The sequence below is a fragment of the Gymnoscopelus microlampas genome (genome assembly GCF_963454915.1).
Source record: "Gymnoscopelus microlampas genome assembly, chromosome: 10".
Classification (NCBI taxonomy): domain Eukaryota; kingdom Metazoa; phylum Chordata; class Actinopteri; order Myctophiformes; family Myctophidae; genus Gymnoscopelus; species Gymnoscopelus microlampas.
Genome location: NC_139947.1, coordinates 54,782,107 through 54,806,919, shown reverse-complemented (window position 1 = coordinate 54,806,919; position 24,813 = coordinate 54,782,107). Strand labels below are relative to the sequence as shown.

The window sequence follows — 24,813 nt, the reverse complement described above, 5'->3', positions numbered from 1 at the left end:
GTGAAAAATTATTAACGCCTAAAATCACTCATAATCTGGGCTCAAACTTAAACAAAATGGTTTAACATTTGATGTATTACCTTGTGCTTTCCTTGCTTACTGTAAGTTGCTCTGAATTAAGAGCATCTGCTAAAAGCCTAAATTGTATTTATGTATTTAAAATGCTATAACAAAATGAAAACTTGGGTTACAGCCATATTTTATATCCATAAGTATATGACCTCTAGGATAAATTAGGTTCAACAGAAATCTCTCCCTCACCCATATTTGATTCATAAGCAAATATTTTAAAATTCATATTTTTATGTCAAATTACATTAACTGTAATTACTACTGGTGTTTTAATGAAACTGCATGAGTATTAATGAGGGATTTAATGTTAATATTGTGATGATTTCAGCCAACCTTGCTAAGCTGTCCAGCGTGGAAATGAAGGTGAACAGACACAATGCAGGTATTATAACTTCACATTTAGCAAACATTGTATGTACTATAATACAAGGTTTCTCAAATCAGGCATGCAAACGGCCCCGAAGTGAAAAGAGTGACAACATGTTTTTTTTTCGGGTCAGGTGTCATACTATTTGGATTCAAAACGGCTATTGTAGCTGAAAAGCTACAAGTTTGCATGTCTGAATAATGCAAAAACAGAATTATTTGTTTGCATTTTCTTTTTTTCTCCTCCATATATTTTCATAATAAAAAAAGCGGTCAACAGAAATCTCTCCCTCACCCATATTTGATGCATAGAATTCATAAGCGAAGATTTTTAAATTCATATTTTATGTCATATCAGATTAACTGTAATGGGTTACAGTTAATCTGGTGTTTTAATCAACCTGCATGAGTATTAATGAATGATTTAATGTTAATATTTTGATGATTTCAGCCAACCTTGCTAAGCTGTCCAGCGTTGAAATGAGGGTCAATGTAAGTGAAGGTCAAATGGAGCAACTGAACAGACGCCAAGCAGGTATTATAACTTCACATTTAGCAAGCATTTTATGTACTATAATTGGCAAACCTCAAATAAAATATATATGTGCCCAACATTTGTCAACACATATATATAAAAAATAAAAAATAAATGTCAAACGATGTATTGCTTGTAGCCTATGCATAATATAGACATGATGTAGATTCCACAGCTTTTTATTTATTTTCTAGGCTATCGGTTCCATTTAGAGCTGAGCCAAAGTGTCACGTAATAATGAAAATAGGCTATAATTCCTTAATGAAACTGCGGAGGGACTGACGCACTAGTGTCCGTGCCGCGGTATGAATTTGTAGGCTAATAGCCTATTGTAGGCTACTCTACTGTATATTGATCACATGAACGCCACACACAACAGCCTAATAAATGTTACCATCTGATAGTGATGAAAGCTGTGTCCAGAAGATCCATTCCCCATTCAGACGTAGGACAGTGATATATTAATCAAAAATTAACAAATTTAATCAATAAGTAATCAATAAGCTCTGGTCCATAATCGTTCCACTTGTATGCCCTGGATTCATTTTCAACATCATCTTTTTACCTGGTAAACCTGAGCATGTTATATCCTTTCCAGGTTATTAGTCTATTATTTGCTGGCGGGGTTAAACCTTGTAAACATTACTCATTACGTTCAGCTGATCCATCGTGCAATAGTGGGACTCGCTTCCAGACAGGTCAGAATGATGTTCAAGTTCTCTGTCAGTGTCAAGGCATTGCGGCCGGGCCGACAGCTGTAAGTTTGGACGAGAAGTTAAACTCCGGTGTTGCCAGATTTTGTGAGAGAAATAAGCAACCAAGTCTATGAAAATAAGCCCAAAAGAAGCAACTGGCACTTAGGCCATTTATTATAAGCACTTTAATTAAACCGTTGTGAGCTTGTAGATCTGCTATATTTAAAAAAGAATCTTGTAATAAAATGTGGAATATGTGGAATATTTTTTAAGCATTCTAACAACACAAATCTGCCTCCATGCAGCTGGCACAAAACATTTTCAGATGGGGCTTATAGGATAAATTAGCCTACATATTAACTTGGGGGTCCAAGACATAAAATATTTGAGAACCACCGGTTAAAATAATTGAACAATTGTGAAGCAAGCCCACATAAACAACTACACTTTAGAAACAAGCCCAAACCGCACCCCACTACCAATATTTACAAGCAACTTTACAGAAACATAAGCGCAAATTCGCTTATAATAAGCGGACATGGCAACACTGTGCCGTAAAGTGACGTTAAAGTTGGATGCTGTTGGATGCAGACTTCGAGATTAATCAGCTCCTACACCTGGTCATACGCACGTCTCTGTCATATACAAACCCCTTTATGAATTGCACGTCCGTTTGTGAGTACCAAAAATACGACCTCCTTTACGAACTTTATTTCTCTCAAGTTGTCCTTGTGACATACTGTATCCATAGGCGGGCAATGAAGGCTTGGGTAGGCTAAGGCTTCCCAAATGTTATTCTGGGGATTGTGCAAATTATATATCGTCGGTGTCCAGCCAGGACCAGCTAACTCCATTTTCATTTTTTTTTTTTTTTTTCATAAATCAAGGCTATTGAACACCCTTTAGGTCTGTGTAAAAATATCAAAACATTTGAACCAATGAAAAGTATTAAAAAGCGCCTCTGACGAAAACTCCCAACTCCATTGGATCCTCAAACTGTCCGTCAAAAACAAACAACTCCCCCCTCTCCTCTACAGCGCTGCTTTTCAACAGCATGAGTAGAGCGCGTTGCGCAGTGAACGAGGAGGAGGACCACGTAAACAAGCTCCCCGTAGTCTGTTAAAACTATGCAGTGTACCTGTTTATCAAACTTAGCACTGACGCTAATGTTATGAAAACAAGTAATTATATTTCTAAAATCTATTAAGTGTTTAATGAGGAGAGCAATGTGACAAGAAGAAAGGCGTTCATAGCATTTCTGTCGCGCTATTCTACTACCTCTTTGCAGAAGTTATTGTAATATTTAAAGTCCTGTTTATTATTGTAGGCCTATATAATAAGTGGCATGAAGCATCAGGGCATCAATTCACACGTTGTTGTGATGCATTGTGAGCTTGGAGATCCATTGTTAGCTTTTGAGAATTTGTACACTTTTGAAACCTCTCCCTCAGCAGCGAGTGGAGTACTGTTGTTTGGACACCTAACTCCACTTCAGCTTGATTTCTGCTCGTCTGAAACTGCCAACTCCTCTTGCGCTGGGTAAAGTGTTGATTTACCCGCGATTTGGTTAAAGTGTTGATAATATAATGACACATGCAAGTATCTGACAATATATAAAGTCACTATACCAACTTTGATGAGGCAGTATTGCTTTGTTTTAAAAATATAAGGTTTTCTTCATTTCCTGAAAAACGTATATTTTGTTTTTGCGTTTCCTGAACAATGAGCGTTTTGGAGTTAGCAGTTTCTGGCTGGACAGCAGAGATATAATACATGTGCGCAGCATTATATAGACCAATTATTGGTTAATTGGTAAATATAGCCTTCCCAATTGTCAGGCTCACCCGTCGCCTATGATCTTAGGGGGAAAGAATTATATTTTTGATATAAATGACATAAATTTAAGGTGCCATAAAGTAACAATGTCATTCATGTCTTATGACATGAATATGAAATATGTAAATATTGAATCAAGCGACATAAAACATGTGTGGGGTGAAACACAAAGCCAGAGTAGACTTTAAAATGACCCCAGAGGTATTTTAACACTCGCTTGACTGAGCTTTCTTGCATATCTACTGGCTGGGTCAAAATGACCCTTCAGTGCGCAAAAGAATGAATGTCTAAAATATCTCATAATCTGGGCTCAAACTTAAACAAAATGGTTTAACATTTGATGTATTACCTCGTGTTTTCCTTGCTTACTGTAAGTTGCTCTGAATTAAGAGCATCTGCTAAAAGCCTAAATTGTAATTTATGTATTTAAAATGCTATAACGAAATAAAAACTTGGGTTGCAACCAGATTTTATATCTATAAGTACAGTGGTTAGCACTTGAGAATGGCAGTAATACCATCTGAGTGCCTCTGTGGTGCCACAGAGGTGCCACTACTACTTGGTGGTGCCGCATTTGACACCTTTTTTTAAGGTGTAGTGTGGCTGAACGGCCACCATGTGGCACATGTGAGTTCATGAGCTCTACAGTACAGTATTAGCAACAGGGGAAGGGTGAATGCATTTAAAGTTAATGTTATTTTTATTTTTTGTAAACATAGAAAATAAGGGAATGAGTCCTTAGGATGAATTGAAAGTAGCAATTATTTCTTTAAACACAACTGTGTTTCATGGTGGAAGAAGTGCACAGACATTTTACTTAAGTAAAAGTAGCAATACCACAATATAAAAATACTCTATTTTATATTTACTTATTTTTAAATATACTTACCAAAAGCTAATGTTCTACAATGTTTGAAAGTAGCCGATCTAGCTTGTAGATCGGCTATTTTCAAATGGCTGTGGTATAACATAGGGCTAAAGTGGTTAATATGTATGTTTTATTATATAACAATTTATATCTGCAGAGTAACTAAAGTTTTCAAATAATTGTAGTAGTGGAGTAAAAGTACACTATTTGCCTTTGCAGGCGTTGTGGAGTAGTAAGTGAAAGTGCACTAATACTCCAGTACAGTAAAAAGAAAACACTTCATCATTTTCCCCAAGATTCTATGGAACCCAAGCGGGATTCGTACCCCATCCTCTCACCTTTCAGACACATCTGACTAACCGCTATGCTATCAGTTCAGTTGACAAAATGGCTGTATGTGATGACAAGAAACTACACACAGAATGGGGCATCTAACTTCCAGCTGAACCAGTGCTATGTTACTTGAGTAAAAGTACAAAGGTATTGGCATCAAAATATACTTAAAGTACCAAAAGCTAATGTTCTACAATGTTTGAAAGTAGCCGATCTAGCTTGTAGATCGGCTATTTTCAAATGGCTGTGGTATAACATAGGGCTAAAGTGGTTAATATGTATGTTTTATTATATAACAATTTATATCTGCAGAGTAACTAAAGTTTTCAAATAATTGTAGTAGTGGAGTAAAAGTACACTATTTGCCTTTGCAGGCGTTGTGGAGTAGTAAGTGAAAGTGCACTAATACTCCAGTACAGTAAAAAGAAAACACTTCATCATTTTCCCCAAGATTCTATGGAACCCAAGCGGGATTCGTACCCCGTCCTCTCACCTTTCAGACACATCTGACTAACCGCTATGCTATCAGTTCAGTTGACAAAATGGCTGTATGTGATGAGAAGAAACTACACACAGAATGGGGCATCTAACTTCCAGCTGAACCAGTGCTATGTTACTTGAGTAAAAGTACAAAGGTATTGGCATCAAAATATACTTAAAGTACCAAAAGCTAATGTTCTACAATGTTTGAAAGTAGCCGATCTAGCTTGTAGATCGGCTATTTTCAAATGGCTGTGGTATAACATAGGGCTAAAGTGGTTAATATGTATGTTTTATTATATAACAATTTATATCTGCAGAGTAACTAAAGTTTTCAAATAATTGTAGTAGTGGAGTAAAAGTACACTATTTGCCTTTGCAGGCGTTGTGGAGTAGTAAGTGAAAGTGCACTAATACTCCAGTACAGTAAAAAGAAAACACTTCATCATTTTCCCCAAGATTCTATGGAACCCAAGCGGGATTCGTACCCCGTCCTCTCACCTTTCAGACACATCTGACTAACCGCTATGCTATCATTTTTCCCCTTTGTTTTAATGTTGTTCGAGCAAACAGATGTTTAAAATCATCTTCTTCTGTTGGCCTCTTCCTGTGAGTTCAAATTAAATAACTTCTGTAACTGTTTTGGCAACCTTTGTTGCCTGCTTTGTACACGACTAATAATGTTCGTAGCTCAATTAAATCCATTATTTTCAACAAACCTGATCAAATAAAAAGTCTGTTAGTATGTGCTCTGAAATCCTCTTTGTAAATAATTCCAGAAAATATATAGGTATATATATTTAGGTCTTTGTCAACCATGTTGGGATACTCTCTGCTCTAGTGCAGAGACAGAGAGCATTGCTTCACAGAGAGACACAGCTGAACGACAGAAAGCATGCAATAGAGCAGAGAGTATCCCAACATGGTTGACAAAGACCTAAATATATATACCTATATATTTTTTTCATTGCGTTTTGCAAGGTGACATTGACTGACTGCAATTAATACAGTATGATGTTTTTTTATGCCACTGTACTTACTTGTGTATTGTATGACACTTTTTTATGCAGTGCCTCTTGAATAAAATGTCTTAAAGCAGGACAATACTGTACTGTATTCATTTGCTGTGATGTGTTTCACTGTGAAGCCCATGTTCTTGTGAGATCAGACAGCCTGTGCATTAGCATAACCTGTTTTGGCTTGGTACATTAGATCAATTCACTACAAGATCCCCTCCCCCCTTGCCTCAAATGTCTGGAATTATTTACAAAGAGGATTTCAGAGCACATACTAACAGACTTTTTATTTGATCAGGTTTGTTGAAAATAATGGATTTAATTGAGCTACGAACATTATTAGTCGTGTACAAAGCAGGCAACAAAGGTTGCCAAAACAGTTACAGAAGTTATTTAATTTGAACTCACAGGAAGAGGCCAACAGAAGAAGATGATTTTAAACATCTGTTTGCTCGAACAACATTAAAACAAAGGGGAAAAATGATCAAGTATGAATTGGATGGTTAATCTTCATTTTTTTTGGTCATTGATGTTGTTGTTGTTTTTTAGTTCAGCTGGAAGTTAGATGCCCCATTCTGTGTGTAGTGTCTTCTCATCACATACAGCCATTTTGTCAACTGAACTGATAGCATAGCGGTTAGTCAGATGTGTCTGAAAGGTGAGAGGACGGGGTACGAATCCCGCTTGGGTTCCATAGAATCTTGGGGAAAATGATGAAGTGTTTTCTTTTTACTGTACTGGAGTATTAGTGCACTTTCACTTACTACTCCACAACGCCTGCAAAGGCAAATAGTGTACTTTTACTCCACTACTACAATTATTTGAAAACTTTAGTTACTCTGCAGATATAAATTGTTATATAATAAAACATACATATTAACCACTTTAGCCCTATGTTATACCACAGCCATTTGAAAATAGCCGATCTACAAGCTAGATCGGCTACTTTCAAACATTGTGGAACATTAGCTTTTGGTACTTTAAGTATATTTTGATGCCAATACCTTTGTACTTTTACTCAAGTAACATAGCACTGGTTCAGCTGGAAGTTAGATGCCCCATTCTGTGTGTAGTTTCTTCTCATCACATACAGCCATTTTGTCAATTGAACTGATAGCATAGCGGTTAGTCAGATGTGTCTGAAAGGTGAGAGGACGGGGTACGAATCCCGCTTGGGTTCCATAGAATCTTGGGGAAAATGATGAAGTGATTTCTTTTTACTGTACTGGAGTATTAGTGCACTTTCACTTACTACTCCACAACGCCTGCAAAGGCAAATAGTGTACTTTTACTCCACTACTACAATTATTTGAAAACTTTAGTTACTCTGCAGATATAAATTGTTATATAATAAAACATACATATTAACCACTTTAGCCCTATGTTATACCACAGCCATTTGAAAATAGCCGATCTACAAGCTAGATCGGCTACTTTCAAACATTGTAGAACATTAGCTTTTGGTACTTTAAGTATATTTTGATGCCAATACCTTTGTACTTTTACTCAAGTAACATAGCACTGGTTCAGCTGGAAGTTAGATGCCCCATTCTGTGTGTAGTTTCTTCTCATCACATACAGCCATTTTGTCAACTGAACTGATAGCATAGCGGTTAGTCAGATGTGTCTGAAAGGTGAGAGGACGGGGTACGAATCCCGCTTGGGTTCCATAGAATCTTGGGGAAAATGATGAAGTGTTTTCTTTTTACTGTACTGGAGTATTAGTGCACTTTCACTTACTACTCCACAACGCCTGCAAAGGCAAATAGTGTACTTTTACTCCACTACTACAATTATTTGAAAACTTTAGTTACTCTGCAGATATAAATTGTTATATAATAAAACATACATATTAACCACTTTAGCCCTATGTTATACCACAGCCATTTGAAAATAGCCGATCTACAAGCTAGATCGGCTACTTTCAAACATTGTAGAACATTAGCTTTTGGTAAGTATATTTAAAAATAAGTAAATATAAAATAGAGTATTTTTATATTGTGGTATTGCTACTTTTACTTAAGTAAAATGTCTGTGCACTTCTTCCACCATGAAACACAGTTGTGTTTAAAGAAATAATTGCTACTTTCAAAGCCCACTGAGTGCAATTTACCAAAATACTTCTTGATAATATAACCCATACGATTATTTGTTTCACTTCTCAACAAGTTCAGCTTCAATTGCAGCCTCTGTTGACTGGAAGCAGCCCTGTCTCAAATAGACACAACATGCCTGTGTCTGGGTATTAGTTGCTCTCTACCGCCATCTAGTGGCACCACAGAGAAAAAAGCGGTACCGCAAAAGTAGGTGGTACCAGAGAGGCGCCAGAGGGGTGCCACCCCTGACACTCTGAAGGTACAACCACTGTATATGACCTCTAGGCCAAATTCAGGTTCAACAGAAATCTCTCCCTCACCCATATTTGATTCATAAGCGAATATTCTAAAATTCATATTTTTATGTCATATCAGATTAACTGTAATTACTGGTGGTGTTTTAATGAAACTGCATGAGTATTACTGAGTGATTTAATGTTAATATTGTGATGATTTCAGCCAACCTTGCTAAGCTGTCCAGCGTAGATATGAGGGTCAATGTAAGTGAAGGTCAAATGGAGCAACTGAACAAAAGCAATGCAGGTATTATAACTTCACATTTAGCAAACATTGTACGTACTATAATGGAGGGTTTCTCAAAGTGTGTGCTTTGACGCCTCAGGGTGCTGTAACACAAGTCCAGGGGTGCCGCAAAATACTTTGATAATATTTGAACTTATCAAAATCACTTCAGTTTAACCATAACCCTCTATACTTGAGATGCTTGGTGCGCTCTTCCATCTACACCAAAAATGACAGATCTACAAGCTCAAAACACGTCACAAAGTGACTTGATGTGAGCATGTAGATCTGCTATTGTTGGTGAACGTTATAGCACAAGAGTAGAGATGCTGGGGTTCAAGTGGATATTTTCAATCTGTCCTAATTGGAAACTGACATTCTCTCAAGTTGTCCTTGTGACATACTGTATTTTAGGTGAAAAGAATTACATTTTTACTTCCCGTAATATGACATAAATTTAAGGTGCCATAAAGTAACAATGTCATTCATGACTTATGACATGAATATGAAATATGTAAATATTGAATCAAGCAACGTAAAAACTGTCTGGGGTGAAACTCAAAAGCCAAAGTAGACTTTAAAATGACCCCAGAAGTGTTTTAACACTTGCTTGACTGAGCTTTCTTGCCGATTAACACATAGGGGCTGGGTCAAAATGACCCTTAAGTGTGAAAAATTATTAACGCCTAAAATCACTCATAATCTGGGCTCAAACTTAAACAAAATGGTTTAACATTTGATGTATTACCTTGTGCTTTCCTTGCTTACTGTAAGTTGCTCTGAATTAAGAGCATCTGCTAAAAGCCTAAATTGTATTTATGTATTTAAAATGCTATAACAAAATGAAAACTTGGGTTACAGCCATATTTTATATCCATAAGTATATGACCTCTAGGATAAATTAGGTTCAACAGAAATCTCTCCCTCACCCATATTTGATTCATAAGCAAATATTTTAAAATTCATATTTTTATGTCAAATTACATTAACTGTAATTACTACTGGTGTTTTAATGAAACTGCATGAGTATTAATGAGGGATTTAATGTTAATATTGTGATGATTTCAGCCAACCTTGCTAAGCTGTCCAGCGTGGAAATGAAGGTGAACAGACACAATGCAGGTATTATAACTTCACATTTAGCAAACATTGTATGTACTATAATACAAGGTTTCTCAAAGTGGGTGCTGTGACACTCTAGGGTGCTGTAACACAAGGCCAGGGGTACCGCAGAATACTTTGATAATATTTGGAAATGATCAAAATCACTTCAGTTTAACCAGTTTAACCATAACCCTCTATACTTGATTTGCTTGATGCGCTCTTTTTCCATCTACACCAGAGCTCTTCAAAAAAAATAGCAGATCTACAAGTTCCTAACATGTCAAAAGTCACGCGATGTGAGCTTATAGATCGGCGATCTATTGGTGAATGTTACCACGAGATTAGAGATGCTGAGGTTTAAGTGAATATTTTCAATCCGTCCTAATGGAAACTGACATTCTCTGAAGTTGTCCTTGTGACATACTGTATCTTAGGAGGAAATAATTACATTTTTACGTCTCATAATGTGACATAAATTTAAGTTACCATAAAGTAACAATGTCATTCATGTCTTATGACATGAATATGAAATATGTAAATGTTGAATCAAGCAACATAAAAACTGTCTGGAGTGAAACACAAAAGCCAGAGTAGACTTTGACCCAGAAGTGTTTTAACATTTACCTGATTGAGCTTTCTTGCCTACTAACACCTACTGTTTGGGTCAAAATTACCCTTCAGTGTGAACACGAATGTATGCCTAAAATCTCTCTTCATCTGGGCTCAAACCAGCAGATTTTATTAAAATAACTTCATGGTCTCCAGGCTAAATTCAGGTTCAACAGAAATCTCTCCCAGCCATATTTGATTCATAGTAATATCAAATATGTTTTATGATAAATCAGATTAACTGTAAACAGTGCTGGTGTTTTAATCAAACTGCTTGTATATTAATGAGTGATTTAATGTAATGTATTGTGATGATTTCAGCCAACCTTGCTCAGCTGTCCAGCGTAGACATGAGGTTGAATCTAACTGAGAGTCGAGTGGAGGAAGTGAACAGACACAATGAAGGTATTGTACTTTCATTGTTAGAAAACTCATGTTGAAAACTCTGACAATACATACTGATTAGTGTGGCTGTTGATTCTGATTGTCTCTAGGCAACCCCAGTATTGTTCTTACACACAATGTCACAAACATAACATAAGTCAAATTAGCAAATACTCAAACTACTGAAATTCAAAGTTATTAAATCAAACTGCATGAGTATTAATGAGTGATTTAATGTTGTAATTATTTCAGCTCAGCTGACCATCGTTGAGATGAGGCTGAATGTAAGTGACCATCGAGTGGAGAACGTGAGCAGACTCATAACAGGTATTATTACTATTAGCACTTTTAGCAAACATGTCATGTTATCCCTAGTTAAAAGTTCCAAAGAGCAATGATGTGTCAAAGTTAGAAGGCAGCCTGCTGTCATAAAGATGAAGTGTTAACTGGTCTAAACTGGTTAGAAGGCAGCCTGCTGTCGTACAGATGAAGTGTTAACTGGTCTAAACTGGTTAGAAGGCAGCCTGCTGTCATACAGATGAAGTGGTAACTGGTTCTTGAATGCGCTCGACCGTAAGCCGCGCTTTCACGACCCTTCCGGTCGGGTGCGGTGTTTATTTTATTATTATTATTATTGTTATCCATGCGTTATCAGCTCTTACATCTGTTATTTTATAAGTATAATGACTTTCCAATCCAAAACTAAAGTGAAGCGTGGAGTGTAACTCTGCATTAGTTTCCATACACTACGACTAGACCAGTGGTTCTCAATCTTTTTCATGTCAAGGACCCTCAAAATGATATGTATTTGGCAAAATATATTTTGTCCCAGGGACCTCCAGAAGCAAAGATTTGAGTTACAAATGTTTGCTTACAAAATTGTATATATATATATATATATATATATAAATCTCGATTTTTCAAAAATAGCAGATTTACAAGCTCATAGCGCGGCACTCTGTGCTGGGGACTCCCTGGTACCCCCCTGAAGGACCCCTGGGGGTCCCCGGACCCCACTTTGAAGACCAATGGACTAGACAATACCACTAGATAGCAAATATTCTATGTTGTTGATATTACTTTGCCTTGTTTAATTATTATTATTAATAGTATAACATGTGGCTGAATTTGACCGAAAACAAGTAATTTATTTTTTGGGGGGCATTTTAGTTTAGTATTAGTTCATGAAAACAGAGAATCATGGCTACACATTTAAATATTCGTTGTGCAGTTTGACTCACCAGTTTTAGAGTCAATAAATGTGTTCTACAATTCTTGGAGCTGAGAAAACAGCCTTCTCTAGAAATGTAGTGGAGTCAAAAGTACAATATTTGTCTTTGCATTGTTGTGGAGTGAAAGTTATAAACACTCTTAGGAGTCCTAAAATCTGAATTACTTGAGCAAAAGTAGAAATACTAATCAAACCAAAATATCAGATCTACAAGCTGCTATTAGCTGCTATAAGCTGCTCTAGTTGATCTACATCTACATGACACAAAAATTATGAGAATATTAATCCGATACGTCAGTATCGGATTAGACTGAAAGAACGAGGCCAATCGATGGTCTTGAAGGGCGGATCCAAACCCAGCCGCCCGGATTCGTGCGTCGCTTCCTATTGCTTCACCAATCTATGAGTAAGAGTATAAGATATGCTTTCATAGTAATATAAATAATAGGATCATCAACAGTATAAGATATGCTTTTATAATCATATAATAATGTGATAATGCTCCTGTGTTGACAGACCAACCAAAGGTGGCCTTCTCTGCTTATTATCTGGGTTCTGGACGTATTGGATATAGTAATGAAACAACTCTGGTTTATCAGAGAGTTCACTCTAACATCGGCAACGCCTACAGTACATCTACAGGTAGGTGATGATTAAGTTAATTATGTTAATTAACTTGACATTAAAAGTAGGGTGAGTGATATTTTTGGTGAAAACAAAGTGTTTTATTAAAAGGTTAAATAGCTCTATATTGTGATAGTAATCATTGTTTGTTCAGTAACAGTGTTAAATAGCTCTATATTGTGATAGTAATCATTGTTTGTTCAGTAACAGTGTTAAATAGCTCTATATTGTGATAGTAATCATTGTTTGTTCAGTAACAGTGTTAAATAGCTCTATATTGTGATAGTAATCATTGTTTGTTCAGTAACAGTGTTAAATAGCTCTATATTGTGATAGTATTTTGTTAAAAGGTTAAAACACTATATTCTGATAGTAATCATTGCTATAGAGTGTTTGTTCAGTAACAGGAGTTTCCCCGTCTCTCCAGCTCTTTAATAAACAGAAAATACATTTTTCGGTAAAAAAAATAAATCTCAGCCAATTAGGAGAAAGTACCCATTTTTAAGCTTAATTTGTATAGTGTTCCAGTTCCAATTGTGTCTGCTCATGTCTTAGTGTCACCACTTCCAATTGTACTTGTTTAATCTATATCCTGATTGAGTTCTCTGTCCTGGTTGGATAAAATTTGAAATGAAACTGAAACTGAAACGAAAATTCATTTTCTGTTTAATAAAGAGCTGGAGAGACAAGGAGAACAAACACTCTATAGCAATGAGTACTATCAGAATATAGAGCTATTTAACACTTATTTTAACCAATGCAAATCACTTACCCTACCTTTAAGTGATTAAAGGGATAATTCACTATCAAACATGTTTGGGGTCATTTTAACTTCTACTTGGGCTTTTGTGAAAACCACAGATAGTTTTAAGTTGCTTGATTAAAAAAAAAATCTGGGAAAATTAACGAATAAAATAATAATGAAAAACTAAAATAAAACCAAGGACTGGTGTTTTCAATGAGTCAAACAGGTTTAAAATGGGGTTTGAAGTTACAATGGGTTTGTACTGTAGGAAGGGGTCGTGTCTGGTAAATTACGTTAAAATGAACCCAAACATGTTTGAAAGTGAAATATCCAGTTAATTATGTTAATTAGCTTTACACAATCAATTATCTCTCACCAACTAATGATACAACTTACATCTCTGTGAAAACATCAGTAACAGCATGTGAAGGGTTAACTCTGCTGTGTCATTACAGGCTAAAATGTTCAAACACTTCAAAAATATCACATTTACAACATTTACAACATGTTGCTTTATGGCTCGTGAGCTTGTAGATCAGCTTTATTAGAACACTTTTTCCTTTAAAAAAATATAGAGCTTAAAGGAATAGTTCACCCAAAAATGACTATCAATTACACCATGAAGCCTTGAATACAGTTTGTAGTTTTTGTCTCATTCCTGAGACAATAATTTGATGAGCGGTTTGGTGTATCCGGTAGGAGACTCAAAGAGACTCTTTGTGTCTCCAACCCAAATTATCAAATTATGACCAGGTAGACGTTAAAATGACTCCAAACATGTTTAAGTGAATTATCCCTTTATGTAAAGCTCATTAACATGAGCAATTGGTAGAAAATAAGTACTTTTTTTGGGTGAACTACTCCTTTAAGTAGTTAACAGTGTTAACATGATCCGTGTGTGTGTGTGTGTGTGTGTGTGTGTGTGTGTGTGTGTGTGTGTGTGTGTGTGTGTGTGTGTGTGTGTGTGTGTGTGTGTGTGGGTGCGTGCGTGCGTGCGTGCGTGCGTGCGTGCGTGCGTGCGTGCGTGCGTGTGCGCGTGCGTGCGTGTGCGTGTGCACGTGTGCGTTCCAGGTCAGTTCTCCGCACCTGTGAAAGGAGTTTATCAGTTCAGATTCACTGCAGGCGGCCATGATGCATCAAAGTATGTGTTGGTCTACATGTATAAAAATAATCAGCAGCTCATTAATAACTCTGGATACAAAACTCAAGGAACTGGGATAGAATACGTGTCTAATGGAGTGATCATAGAGCTGGAGCAGAGAGACACAGTGTACATGAGGATGCCTGGTGGTGGTTCCTTCAGGCTCTATGATAACACAAACACTCACAACACATTCAGTGGTTTTCTGCTCTATTCTCTGTAACTCTGCTACTGACACTGCTGGAAACTCACTGAGTACATTTACTCAAATACTCTACTTGAGTACAATTTAGAGATACTTTTACTTGACTTCATTATGTCCCCTTCTCAATACTTCATGTCAGTGTTTCTCAAAGTGGGGTCCGGGGGTCCTTCGGGGGGTCCCCAGCTAAACGTGTTAATATAGGAAGACAAAGTAAATACATAAAGCATTTAAACCAGTATTTTATATGATGATCTACAAGCTCACACTGGTGTGTTGTGAGCCTGTAGATCTGCTGTTTAAAAATACATACATTGGAAAGTCTTGAAACATGAGGAATAATTTAGAAAATACCAAATACCAAATCTACTCTCATGGAGGTCCCAGATGGGGGTCTGCAGATAAACACATATTGATTTGGGGTCCATTACATCTCAGAGGCAATACTTTTTACTCCATTACAAGTATTTGATTACTTTAAGGTGTAGATTTAGATTACTAAAACAAAACATATATTTTAAGCACAATGTTATACTTCAACTCTTCCAAAATAGCAGATCTACAAGCTCACAACGTCCTGCAATGCATCACATTATGAGCTTGTAGATCTGCTATTTTTCTAAGACAAATATAAAAAGGTTAAATAGGCCCTTCTGCATAAAGAGTACTGTAAGTATGTTTTAATGACAATACTTTTGTACTTTTACAGACCGTTTACTTGTAATAGAGTATTTCTACATTACTTGTAAGTCATTCTGGATAAGAGTGTAAATGTCTCAATTGTAACTAGTACTTGTAAATGGTATTTGTACTTTTACTTCAGTAAAACCTGTGAGTACTTCTTCCACCACTGTCCTGATAGCTTTACATTAAAGAGCTTCTGTAATGTTCATGTTCATGTTGTCAATAAAGACACATTCATTACATTAAAGAGCTTCTGTAATGTTCATGTTCATGTTGTCAATAAAGACACATTCTAAAGCACTGTTGTTTGTCTGTTGTATGTTTTTATTGTAATGATTATTTTTCATTGTATTATTATGTATTTTATTGTATTGTATTATTTATATACTGATGTCATACAGAAAACTTGTATCTTCATATATTTCTTCTTTATATATATTTAAGTAAATCTCTGTTGTCGGGCAGAAACCAACTCAAACCCCCCAAAAACATGTTTTTAAAACAACACAATCCTGTCTCAAAGTTGGTGACTTTATACATTGTCAGATACAAGGCTCACTTAGGAAGGCAATCAACAGAGTCAGGTAGTTTTTACCTTTAGCAGAAACCTGTAAGACACCTTGTTATTTGTTTTGCAGTGTTTTTTTCCTTTCATATATAATAGCTTGTTCTACATTTTAAAACAGACTAAAGCAACATTTTAGGTATATTTATATATATTTATGTTTATAACTTAAATTGATGTTATTCCAAAAGGCACTTTTTAATAGTTTTTAGCACTTTATAAATCAACTGAAATGAAGGTATTTATTTATAAATCAACTGAAATGAAGGTATTTATTTATAAATCTACTGAAATGAAGGTATTTATTTATCCCATGAACTATTTTAAATTCAGGGTCATTTCAAGCCTGGGTTACATTATGTCCCAACATTATTAATCTCTTTGATAAATTATTGATTTTTAAAAATATGTATAATAGATCAAATTGATTCATTGTTGAACCCCTAATCCTGATAGCTACTGGCAGTGGCAGTGGTGTAAAGTAACTAAGTATATTCACTCAAGTACTGCACTTCAGTACAAGTTTGAGGTACTTTTACTTTACTGGAGTATTTCCAATTTTCTGTACTTTTACTTCTACTCCACTACATCTCAGAGGCAAATATTGTACTTTTACTCCACTACAATTATTTGAAAACTTTAGTTACTAATTACTTTGTAGATTTGAATTATTCTTACAAATCACTCAAGCCCTATTTAAACTTTGGCTACTTGAAAATAGCAGATCTACAATCTATAATCCTTTGAAAATAGCAGATCTACAATCTATAATCCTTTGAAAATAGCAGATCTACAATCTATAATCCTTTGAAAATAGCAGATCTACAAGCTCACAACGGGTCGTGAAGCCATGTATAGACTACAGGATGATGTCATGTACATGAATACTCTTCTTTCAGTGATCATATAAACTGCTCTCTCATAATTAGAATAATTAGAATGACTACGTTGCTATGGCGTGCACATACCTGCTACTATGGTCCATTGATCGTACCACCAGCAGCTCTCAGCTCACAGCCGTTGCCAAACACCTACATAAACACATGGAATCTCCCATTACTCAATATCAAGGGGTTTCCTGTTTACCAGTGTTGCCATGTCTGCATATAATCAGCGACTTTGGGCTTGATTCTTGTAGTTGCTTCATATTATCTAAACATCACAAAACAGTGTAGGTTTAGTCATAAACCACCATGCTGGGTGAATGCAATAAACTATTATGTACATGAGCCTCTATGTTGCTATCAAACACAATGAACATAGAAGTTAACTCCTACCTCAAACTCTTTCTAAAGTGCATGTATGTGGTTTGTGGTTCCCACCAGTCCTGCTGCACAGCACCACCACAAACTCTGGAAGTGCAGTAACAGTAATAAGTACATATAAAACCCATGAAACAAACAAATAAAACACAACCCGCATTGTAACATACCTTTGTAGTAAAGTTTGGATGCACGGTTAAAAGACAGTCTCTTATGAACCAACATGAAACAGAGCTTCTGCACCTTCAAATCAAATCAAATCAAATCAAACTTTATTTATATAGCACATTTACAACAATCGAAACTGAACCAAAGTGCTGTACATGGTGAGACAAAAGAAACATCAAAACAAGAAAGTATGCAAGTGTAACAACAACAAAGTCACAGATCACATACAACAAGAGATCAAGACATGAACTTAGATATGATTGAAAGCTAAGGAATAAAAGTGTGTTTTAAGAAGGGATTTAAAAGCCTCAATAGAATTGGCACTTCTAATATAGAAGGGCAAGCTTTTCCAGAGCCTAGGAGCAGCAGCAGCAAAGGCGCGGTCACCCCTACTCCTCAGCCTGGTTATGGGAACCTCTAGGAGCAACTGGTTGGCTGACCTTAGTGCTCTCTCTGGAGTATGGGGCTCGAGAAGTTCAGACAGGTATAAAGGGGCCAGGCCGTGCAGAGATTTGTAGGTGAATAAAAGAAGTTTAAAATCTATTCTAAAATTTACAGGGAGCCAATGCAGGGCAGCTAAAACTGGGGTTATGTGCTCTCGCTTTTTTGTGCCAGTAAGGAGGCGAGCAGCCGCGTTTTGCACCAGTTGCAGGCGCCTGAGAGAGGACTGATCGATACCAGAGAAAAGGGAGTTGCAATAGTCTAATCTAGAAGATATAAAAGCATGGATTGCCATCTCCAGCTGTTTCGGTGGAAGATAGGGTTTGACTTTTGCTAACAGGCGTAGTTGGAAAAAACTGCTTTTAACAACAGAGCTAATATGTTTATGAAATGTGAAGGTACTATCAAAGGTGACACCAAGGTTTTTGACGGAGGAACGGATGTTTGTGCTGAGGGAACCCAGGGTGTTGTTGGTGGATGGAGCAGTGTTATGGCCAAAGAATATGACTTCTGTTTTATTTTCATTGAGGTTTAAGAAGTTTGTGCCCATCCATGATTTAATATCGTCCATGCAGTCCTGTAAGCGTTTAAGTGAGTTTTGGGCATTGGTGGTGAGGGGTAGGTATATTTGGACATCATCAGCGTAGCAATGGAAAGGAATGTTGTGTTTAGTGAAAATTGACCCTAATGGCAGCATATATAACAGAAACAGAATGGGGCCAAGGATAGAGCCTTGGGGGACTCCAGACGTGAGGGGGGCCGCGGGAGATGAAAAATCACCTAGTTGGACAGAGAAACTTCTATCCGCAAGGTAGGACTTAAACCAGGTCAGGGCAGTGCCAGATATACCTACGTGGTGTTCTAATCGAGACAATAAAATGGCGTAATCTACAGTATCAAAAGCAGATGAAAGGTCCAGGAGGACCAGGACTGAGGAGCTACCAGAATCAGCAGTTAAAAGCAAATCGTTAAAAACTCTCAGGAGAGCAGATTCAGTACTGTGGCCAGGTTTGAATCCAGACTGAAACTTTTCGTGTAGGCCGTTAGTGATTAGGAATGACTGAAGCTGGATGTAAATAACTTTCTCCAAAACTTTGGAGAGAAATGGAAGGTTAGAGATTGGCCTGAAATTAGATAGGGTTGAGGTATCGAGGTTTTTCTTTTTTATGATTGGGTGAACAACAGCATGTTTCAGGGCAGCAGGGACACAACCAGTGAGGAGGGAGGAATTTATTATCCGTAGCACATTTGGGCCAACAGTGTCAAAGACTTCCTTAAAAAGCCGAGATGGAATGCAGTCAGTCTTACAATTTGTGGGCCTCAGGTGCATGATCACATCAGTGAGTGTGGATAGAGACACTGGCTCAAAATGTGTGAGGGTGGCGGTGACAGGGCATGAGGGAATGGGAGGGTCTAGGGCAGTGGGAGAATGCACTGAGCGAAGGTCAACGATACGATCAATAAAAAATCTTTGAAATTGTTCACAAAGCAGCAATGATGGGACGACAGAGGAGGCGGCACGGGGGTTTGTAAGGGAGTTAAGAATATTAAATAGGACCTGTGGTTTATTGCTGTTCATAGTAACTAAATTGGAAATGAATACAGTTTTGGCGTCTTTTACTGCCCTCTGGTAATCAGAAAGGCACGAACGTAGGATGTCTAGGGAGACGTGGAGTTTGTCTTTGCGCCATTTTCTTTCAGCACGCCTACATGTGCATCGGAGGGCGCGGGTCGCGTCATTAAGCCATGGCTCATTTTGTGTCTTGGTCCGTTTGAGCCTGAGAGGAGCGACGGCATTCAGGATATTAGTGCATGTTGTGTTAAACATGGATAAAAGTGAGTCAGCACTGATCACACATGTTGTGCTCAGCGCTGGCTCATTGGCCAGAGAGTCACTGAACACCAGGGAAAACTGTGATGCCGTTGATGGATTTATGGCTCGGGTGAGACGTGTGGGGGGGGCAGGGTTTAATACTAAGTGGGGTGTTGAGATAGAGAAGACAATGGTAGAGTGGTCGGATATACAGGGCACATGAGACACATCAAGGACAGCGATAGTTAGGCCAGATGTTAACAGAAGGTCCAATGTGTGTCCCTTTTCATGGGTTGGGCCAGTGACGGACAGAGTGAGATTAAAAGAATCCAGGAGATTTAAGAAGTCCTTGACGAGGGGGCGAGACTCACAACAGACGTGTACATTCAGATCACCACAGATGAGGATGTGATCATATTTGATCATGATGGTAGATAGGAGGTCACCAAATTCATTAATAAAGTCCTTATGATACTTTGGGGGGCGATATATCAAAGCACAGAGAACAGGGGGTGATAGGTTAACCTCGAATAGCTGTAGTTCGAAGCTACTGTAGTGGAGCTCTTGTTGTGTTAGTCGACATGGGAGGGTGGTTTTATAAACAGAAGCTAAACCTCCACCAGTGCCAGTGGCCCGGGGAGAGCTAAGGAAGGAGCAGTTGGGGGGGAGAAGTTCAGAGAAGAGAGTGTAGTCACCAGGATGAGTCCAGGTTTCTGTTAGGAGTAAAAAATCTAGGTCTCGGGAGGTGATGAGGTCTTTCAGCCAGGATGTTTTATCTGTGAGTGATCTTACATTTAAAAGTGCACCAAAAAAAGTGGAGTCTCATATAAGAATTTTGGTCCACTTTTTGGTCCACAACCTTGTTGTTGCTTAATGCAAAAGTCCTGTGAATCCAAGTCACGTGAGAGCAGACCAACGAGACACACAAACGTGACTTTGACACTTCAAAATAAAAGCATTGCTAAAACACACATAAATAATGCATGCATAACAAATTAACTTAAATACAGCCCTATTATGAGAAATAAAACAAATGATATTAACTTATAGTTACAAACACTGTCAGTTACATTGGCATGGTTAAACACAAGTATAAATGTACAAAACATGATAACTTCAACACACATAAGATTTCAAATAGAGTTTTAAACCTCTCAGAGCTTCCATAGACCACCGAAGTCCTGACGTCACTCGTTCATCCCCAGGTTCGTAAAGTAATTTCTCTATGGAGAATAACATTGGGTCATCATAGAATCGTCTCATATAAGAATTTTGGTCCAAAAATAAACAAACTGTCTCGGCGATATTGTCAGGGAGGAGGTTCTGTATCGTTTGATAGTCAGTCACTTATATTTGATACAGTCTGTTTCTGGCGAAAATGTAACTAATTCGGCGGAAGTAACATTATCGTTTTCTCACCGTCAGTTGATGCTTCATATCCATGAGAGTCAAACCACCGGGGTCATTTGTTTATTTTTGGAACACAGTTCTTATTTGACACGATATTAAATACGTCTATGGGATTCAGAATGGGGGTGGAAAACTGCGAACCAGGTAGACAAACAAAGGATGCGTAAATTACGTCAGACTTCGGTGGTCTATTGTGAATCTGCATGAGTTTATATGACTCAACCCCCGTACGGTCAGGCTTTATTTCAGCTACAGTCCAGTTCTGACCGGCAATACAGTCCAGTTCTGACCGGCTATACAGTCCAGTTCTGACCGGCTATACAGTCCAGTTCTGACCGGCTATACAGTCTAGTTCTGACCGGCTATACAGTCTAGTTCTGACCGGCTATACAGTCCAGTTCTGACCGGCTATACAGTCTAGTTCTGACCGGCTATACAGTCCAGTTCTGACCGGCTATACAGTCTAGTTCTGACCGGCTATACAGTCCAGTTCTGACCGGCTATACAGTCTAGTTCTGACCGGCTATACAGTCCAGTTCTGACCGGCTATACAGTCCAGATATAACAACGTTACTGCAGAGCTGAAGAGGAGATCCTGTGGTCAGTCAGACGTCATTTATTCATCCTTATATCATGTTCATCATTTATCATTAAATGGAGCAAATGAAATGGTGCATTTATGTAGCGATTTTATTTTAACGCTTTACATAGCACACACACACACACACACACACACACACACACACACACACACACACACACACACACACACACACACACACACACACACACACACACACACACCATGCAGGACTGACTGTGACCTCTGAGCAGGTGAAGAAGGAACTGGAGAGGCTACACCAGGGCAAGTCTGCAGGGCCGGACGGCATCAGTCCCAGGGTGCTGAGGACGTGTGCAGAACAGCTGGCACCTGTGTTCGAGCATCTCTTCAACCTCTCGCTGAGACTGAGGAAGGTGCCAGAGCGGTGGAAAACATCTTGCAGTCTTAATGACTACAGGCCAGTGGTACTGACCTCTCACGTCATGAAGACCTTCGAGAGACTAGTTCTGCAGCACCTACGGCCTCTGGTGAGTGACTCCCTGGACCCTCTACAGTTCGCTTACCGTGCCAAGGTTGGAGTGGAGGATGCCATCATCTGTATGCTGCAGAAGGCGTACTCTCACATGGAGAAGAAGGGGAGCACGGTGAGGATCATGTTCTTCGACTTCTCCAGTGCGTTCAACACCATCCAGCCACCGCTGCTTGCCGAGAAGCTTACATCGATGCAGGTGGACAACAACATGGTGGCCTGGATTACAAACTATCTCACCCTGAGGCCACAATATGTCCGGCTACAAGGCTGCCAGTCCCGGGTGGAAATGGGTAGCACTGGAGTTCCTCAGGGAACAGTCCTGTCACCCTTCCTGTTTACTATCTACACTTCCGACTTCAGCTTCAGATCTGGAACATGCCATCTCCAGAAGTTCTCAGATGACTCCTCTATTGTGGGTTGCATCACGGAGGACAATGACATGGAGTACAGAGGTGTGGTGGAGAACTTCACCAAATGGGCTAAACATAACCACCTACAGCCAGTGGCGGCCTTTCCCATGTTTCACCCGTTTCAATTGAAACGGGCCCCGAACCTCAGGGGCCCCCAATTTTTCTGGGGAATTTTTTTTCAAAAATTTTTTTTTGATTTTTTTTCAAATGTTATTATCATTATATATATTTTTTTCAAATATTATTAGTTTTTTTTTAATCACATGATCGGATCGCATCGCATCCGCATCCCAGTCCGGGGCCCCTGGATGCCTGACAGCCTCACGCCACTAGTTGGCAGCAGCTAATAATCACTGGTGTTTGTTTTGACCGGCTGTCAACCTGTCAGTCAAGGACGGTGTTGATGTGTTGTTGTTTTGTTGCGGAACTTGCGGTGAATGGTGACAGTGAGCAGCAAAATGAAACGCACATATGCAAGTGGTGCTTCAAAGCGTAAACTCGTACAAAAGAGAGAAAAACAAAAAGATAGCCTCCCAAAGTTAACCTCGTTTTTTGGTCCAACTGCTTCAAAATCACGAAAAAAAGACTTGCCAACGGCTGCTGTTACAACAACAGCAACACCCGGTCCTTCAGTATCATCACAGCATGGTGAATCTAGCGATGATGATAGCCATAGCCAACAAATAACTGTGCAGTCTCAGTCTGTGCCTACTACTACTACAGATAGCCAAACAACTTCTATCCTCCTGCCTAACAGTGCAAGCGAACCAGAAGATGTAGCTGTCAATCAAAAAGAATTAAATGAGAATCCTACTACTGAAAGTGAAACAGATGGCGGCGATAAGGAACCCGAACCCGCCGAACCCCATCATGATGATGATGACAATGAAACTGAGAGTGACTGTGAGACAGGTGAGGAAGACGACACCACCACCACCACTCCAAACAGGGAGAAAATCCCCTTTACAGAGACCGACCTGGCGCTCTGGCCAATGTATATTACCAGTGACCAACGGGCCGATATTGTTAGGAGAGGTCCCGTCCAGTTAGAGGATATTGATTTTCCACAGAGCCGTGGTGGTGGAGAGAATGATGGAGATGGCGCCGGCGGTGGTGATAAAAGCAAATCACGCCGTCGTTTTACCAAGGACAGATATTATATGCATATGCAAAACGGAGAAACCATTCGCAGGTCATGGTTAGTTTATTCACAATCATGCGATTCAGTGTTCTGTTTCTGCTGTACCCTATTTGGCAAGCGAAGTAATAGTCTCACATGCGGGGGTTTTAGAACATGGGAGAGACTCACTCTCACTCTCAAAGACCATGAGAAGTCCAATGCGCACCGTGCCCATATGGAGAGCTGGCGAGAGCTTGAGAGGCGCCTGAAGACGCACAGCACAATTGACAATCAATACCTAGAATTATACCTGTTAGAAAAGGCACACTGGAATGAAGTAATGAAGAGGCTGCTTGCCATAGTATTTCACCTTGCCAAAAGTAACCTTGCCTTCCGTGGCCATAATTCCAATCTACATGAGCCAAATAATGGGAACTTTTTAGGTATAGTGGAGCTGATTTCTGAGTTCGACCCAGTGATGAGTGAACACATCAGGCGAGCAGAGAGCAGAGAGATAGCTGACCACTACCTGGGAAAAACAATTCAAAACGAGTTAATCACACTCATTGCAGACCAGACACTGAAAGAAGTAACAAAGAGAGTGAAAAAGTCACATTACTACTCTGTGATAATGGACTGCACCCCCGATGTTTCACACACAGAGCAGCTCTCTGTGTCACTGCGCATCGTGACATGTGAAGATGATGTCGGAGCTACTATCAACGAGCATTTTACAGGATTCTTACCAGTGCTTGACACCACAGGTGCAGGCCTAACAGATGTCTTCTTAAAGCATATGGATAATTTGGGATTGGATATCTCACAATGCAGGGGACAAGCATATGATAACGGAAGCAATATGCGGGGGAAAAATAGTGGCGTGCAGAAGAGGGTGATTGATATTAATAAAAAGGCACTGTTCATGCCGTGTGCCAGCCACACTCTAAACCTAGTCATCGTAGATGCTGCCAAATCAACGATAGAATC

At 38.6% G+C, this 24,813-nt stretch overlaps 2 protein-coding genes across 2 annotated transcripts in view; both read left to right on the top strand.

Annotated features, from left to right (window-relative positions):
• LOC311054307 (uncharacterized protein) overlaps nucleotides 1–24,813 on the top strand; it is a gene marked incomplete at both ends in the record, with an annotated part of 85,727 nt that overhangs the window by 13,072 nt on the left and 47,842 nt on the right. The gene's annotated exons all lie outside the window — the stretch shown is intronic.
• On the top strand, nucleotides 893–15,321 carry LOC311053771 (complement C1q tumor necrosis factor-related protein 3-like). Its single transcript, XM_084069458.1, has 5 exons — nucleotides 893–973; nucleotides 10,854–10,953; nucleotides 11,206–11,243; nucleotides 12,664–12,789; nucleotides 14,588–15,321. The coding sequence occupies exons 1-5, from the start codon at nucleotides 919–921 to the stop codon at nucleotides 14,878–14,880; spliced, it is 612 nt and encodes a 203-aa protein (XP_083925584.1). The 5' UTR covers nucleotides 893–918; the 3' UTR covers nucleotides 14,881–15,321.

Excerpts from the sequence above, each read along its gene's own strand:
- LOC311053771 (XM_084069458.1), top strand. The coding sequence starts at position 919 with ATGAGGGTCAATGTAAGTGAAGGTCAAATGGAGCAACTGAACAGACGC. Across the intron at positions 974-10,853 it reads ACTGAACAGACGCCAAGCAG|CCAACCTTGCTCAGCTGTCC; the intron begins GTATTATAACTT and ends TGATGATTTCAG. Across the intron at positions 11,244-12,663 it reads CGTGAGCAGACTCATAACAG|ACCAACCAAAGGTGGCCTTC; the intron begins GTATTATTACTA and ends CTGTGTTGACAG.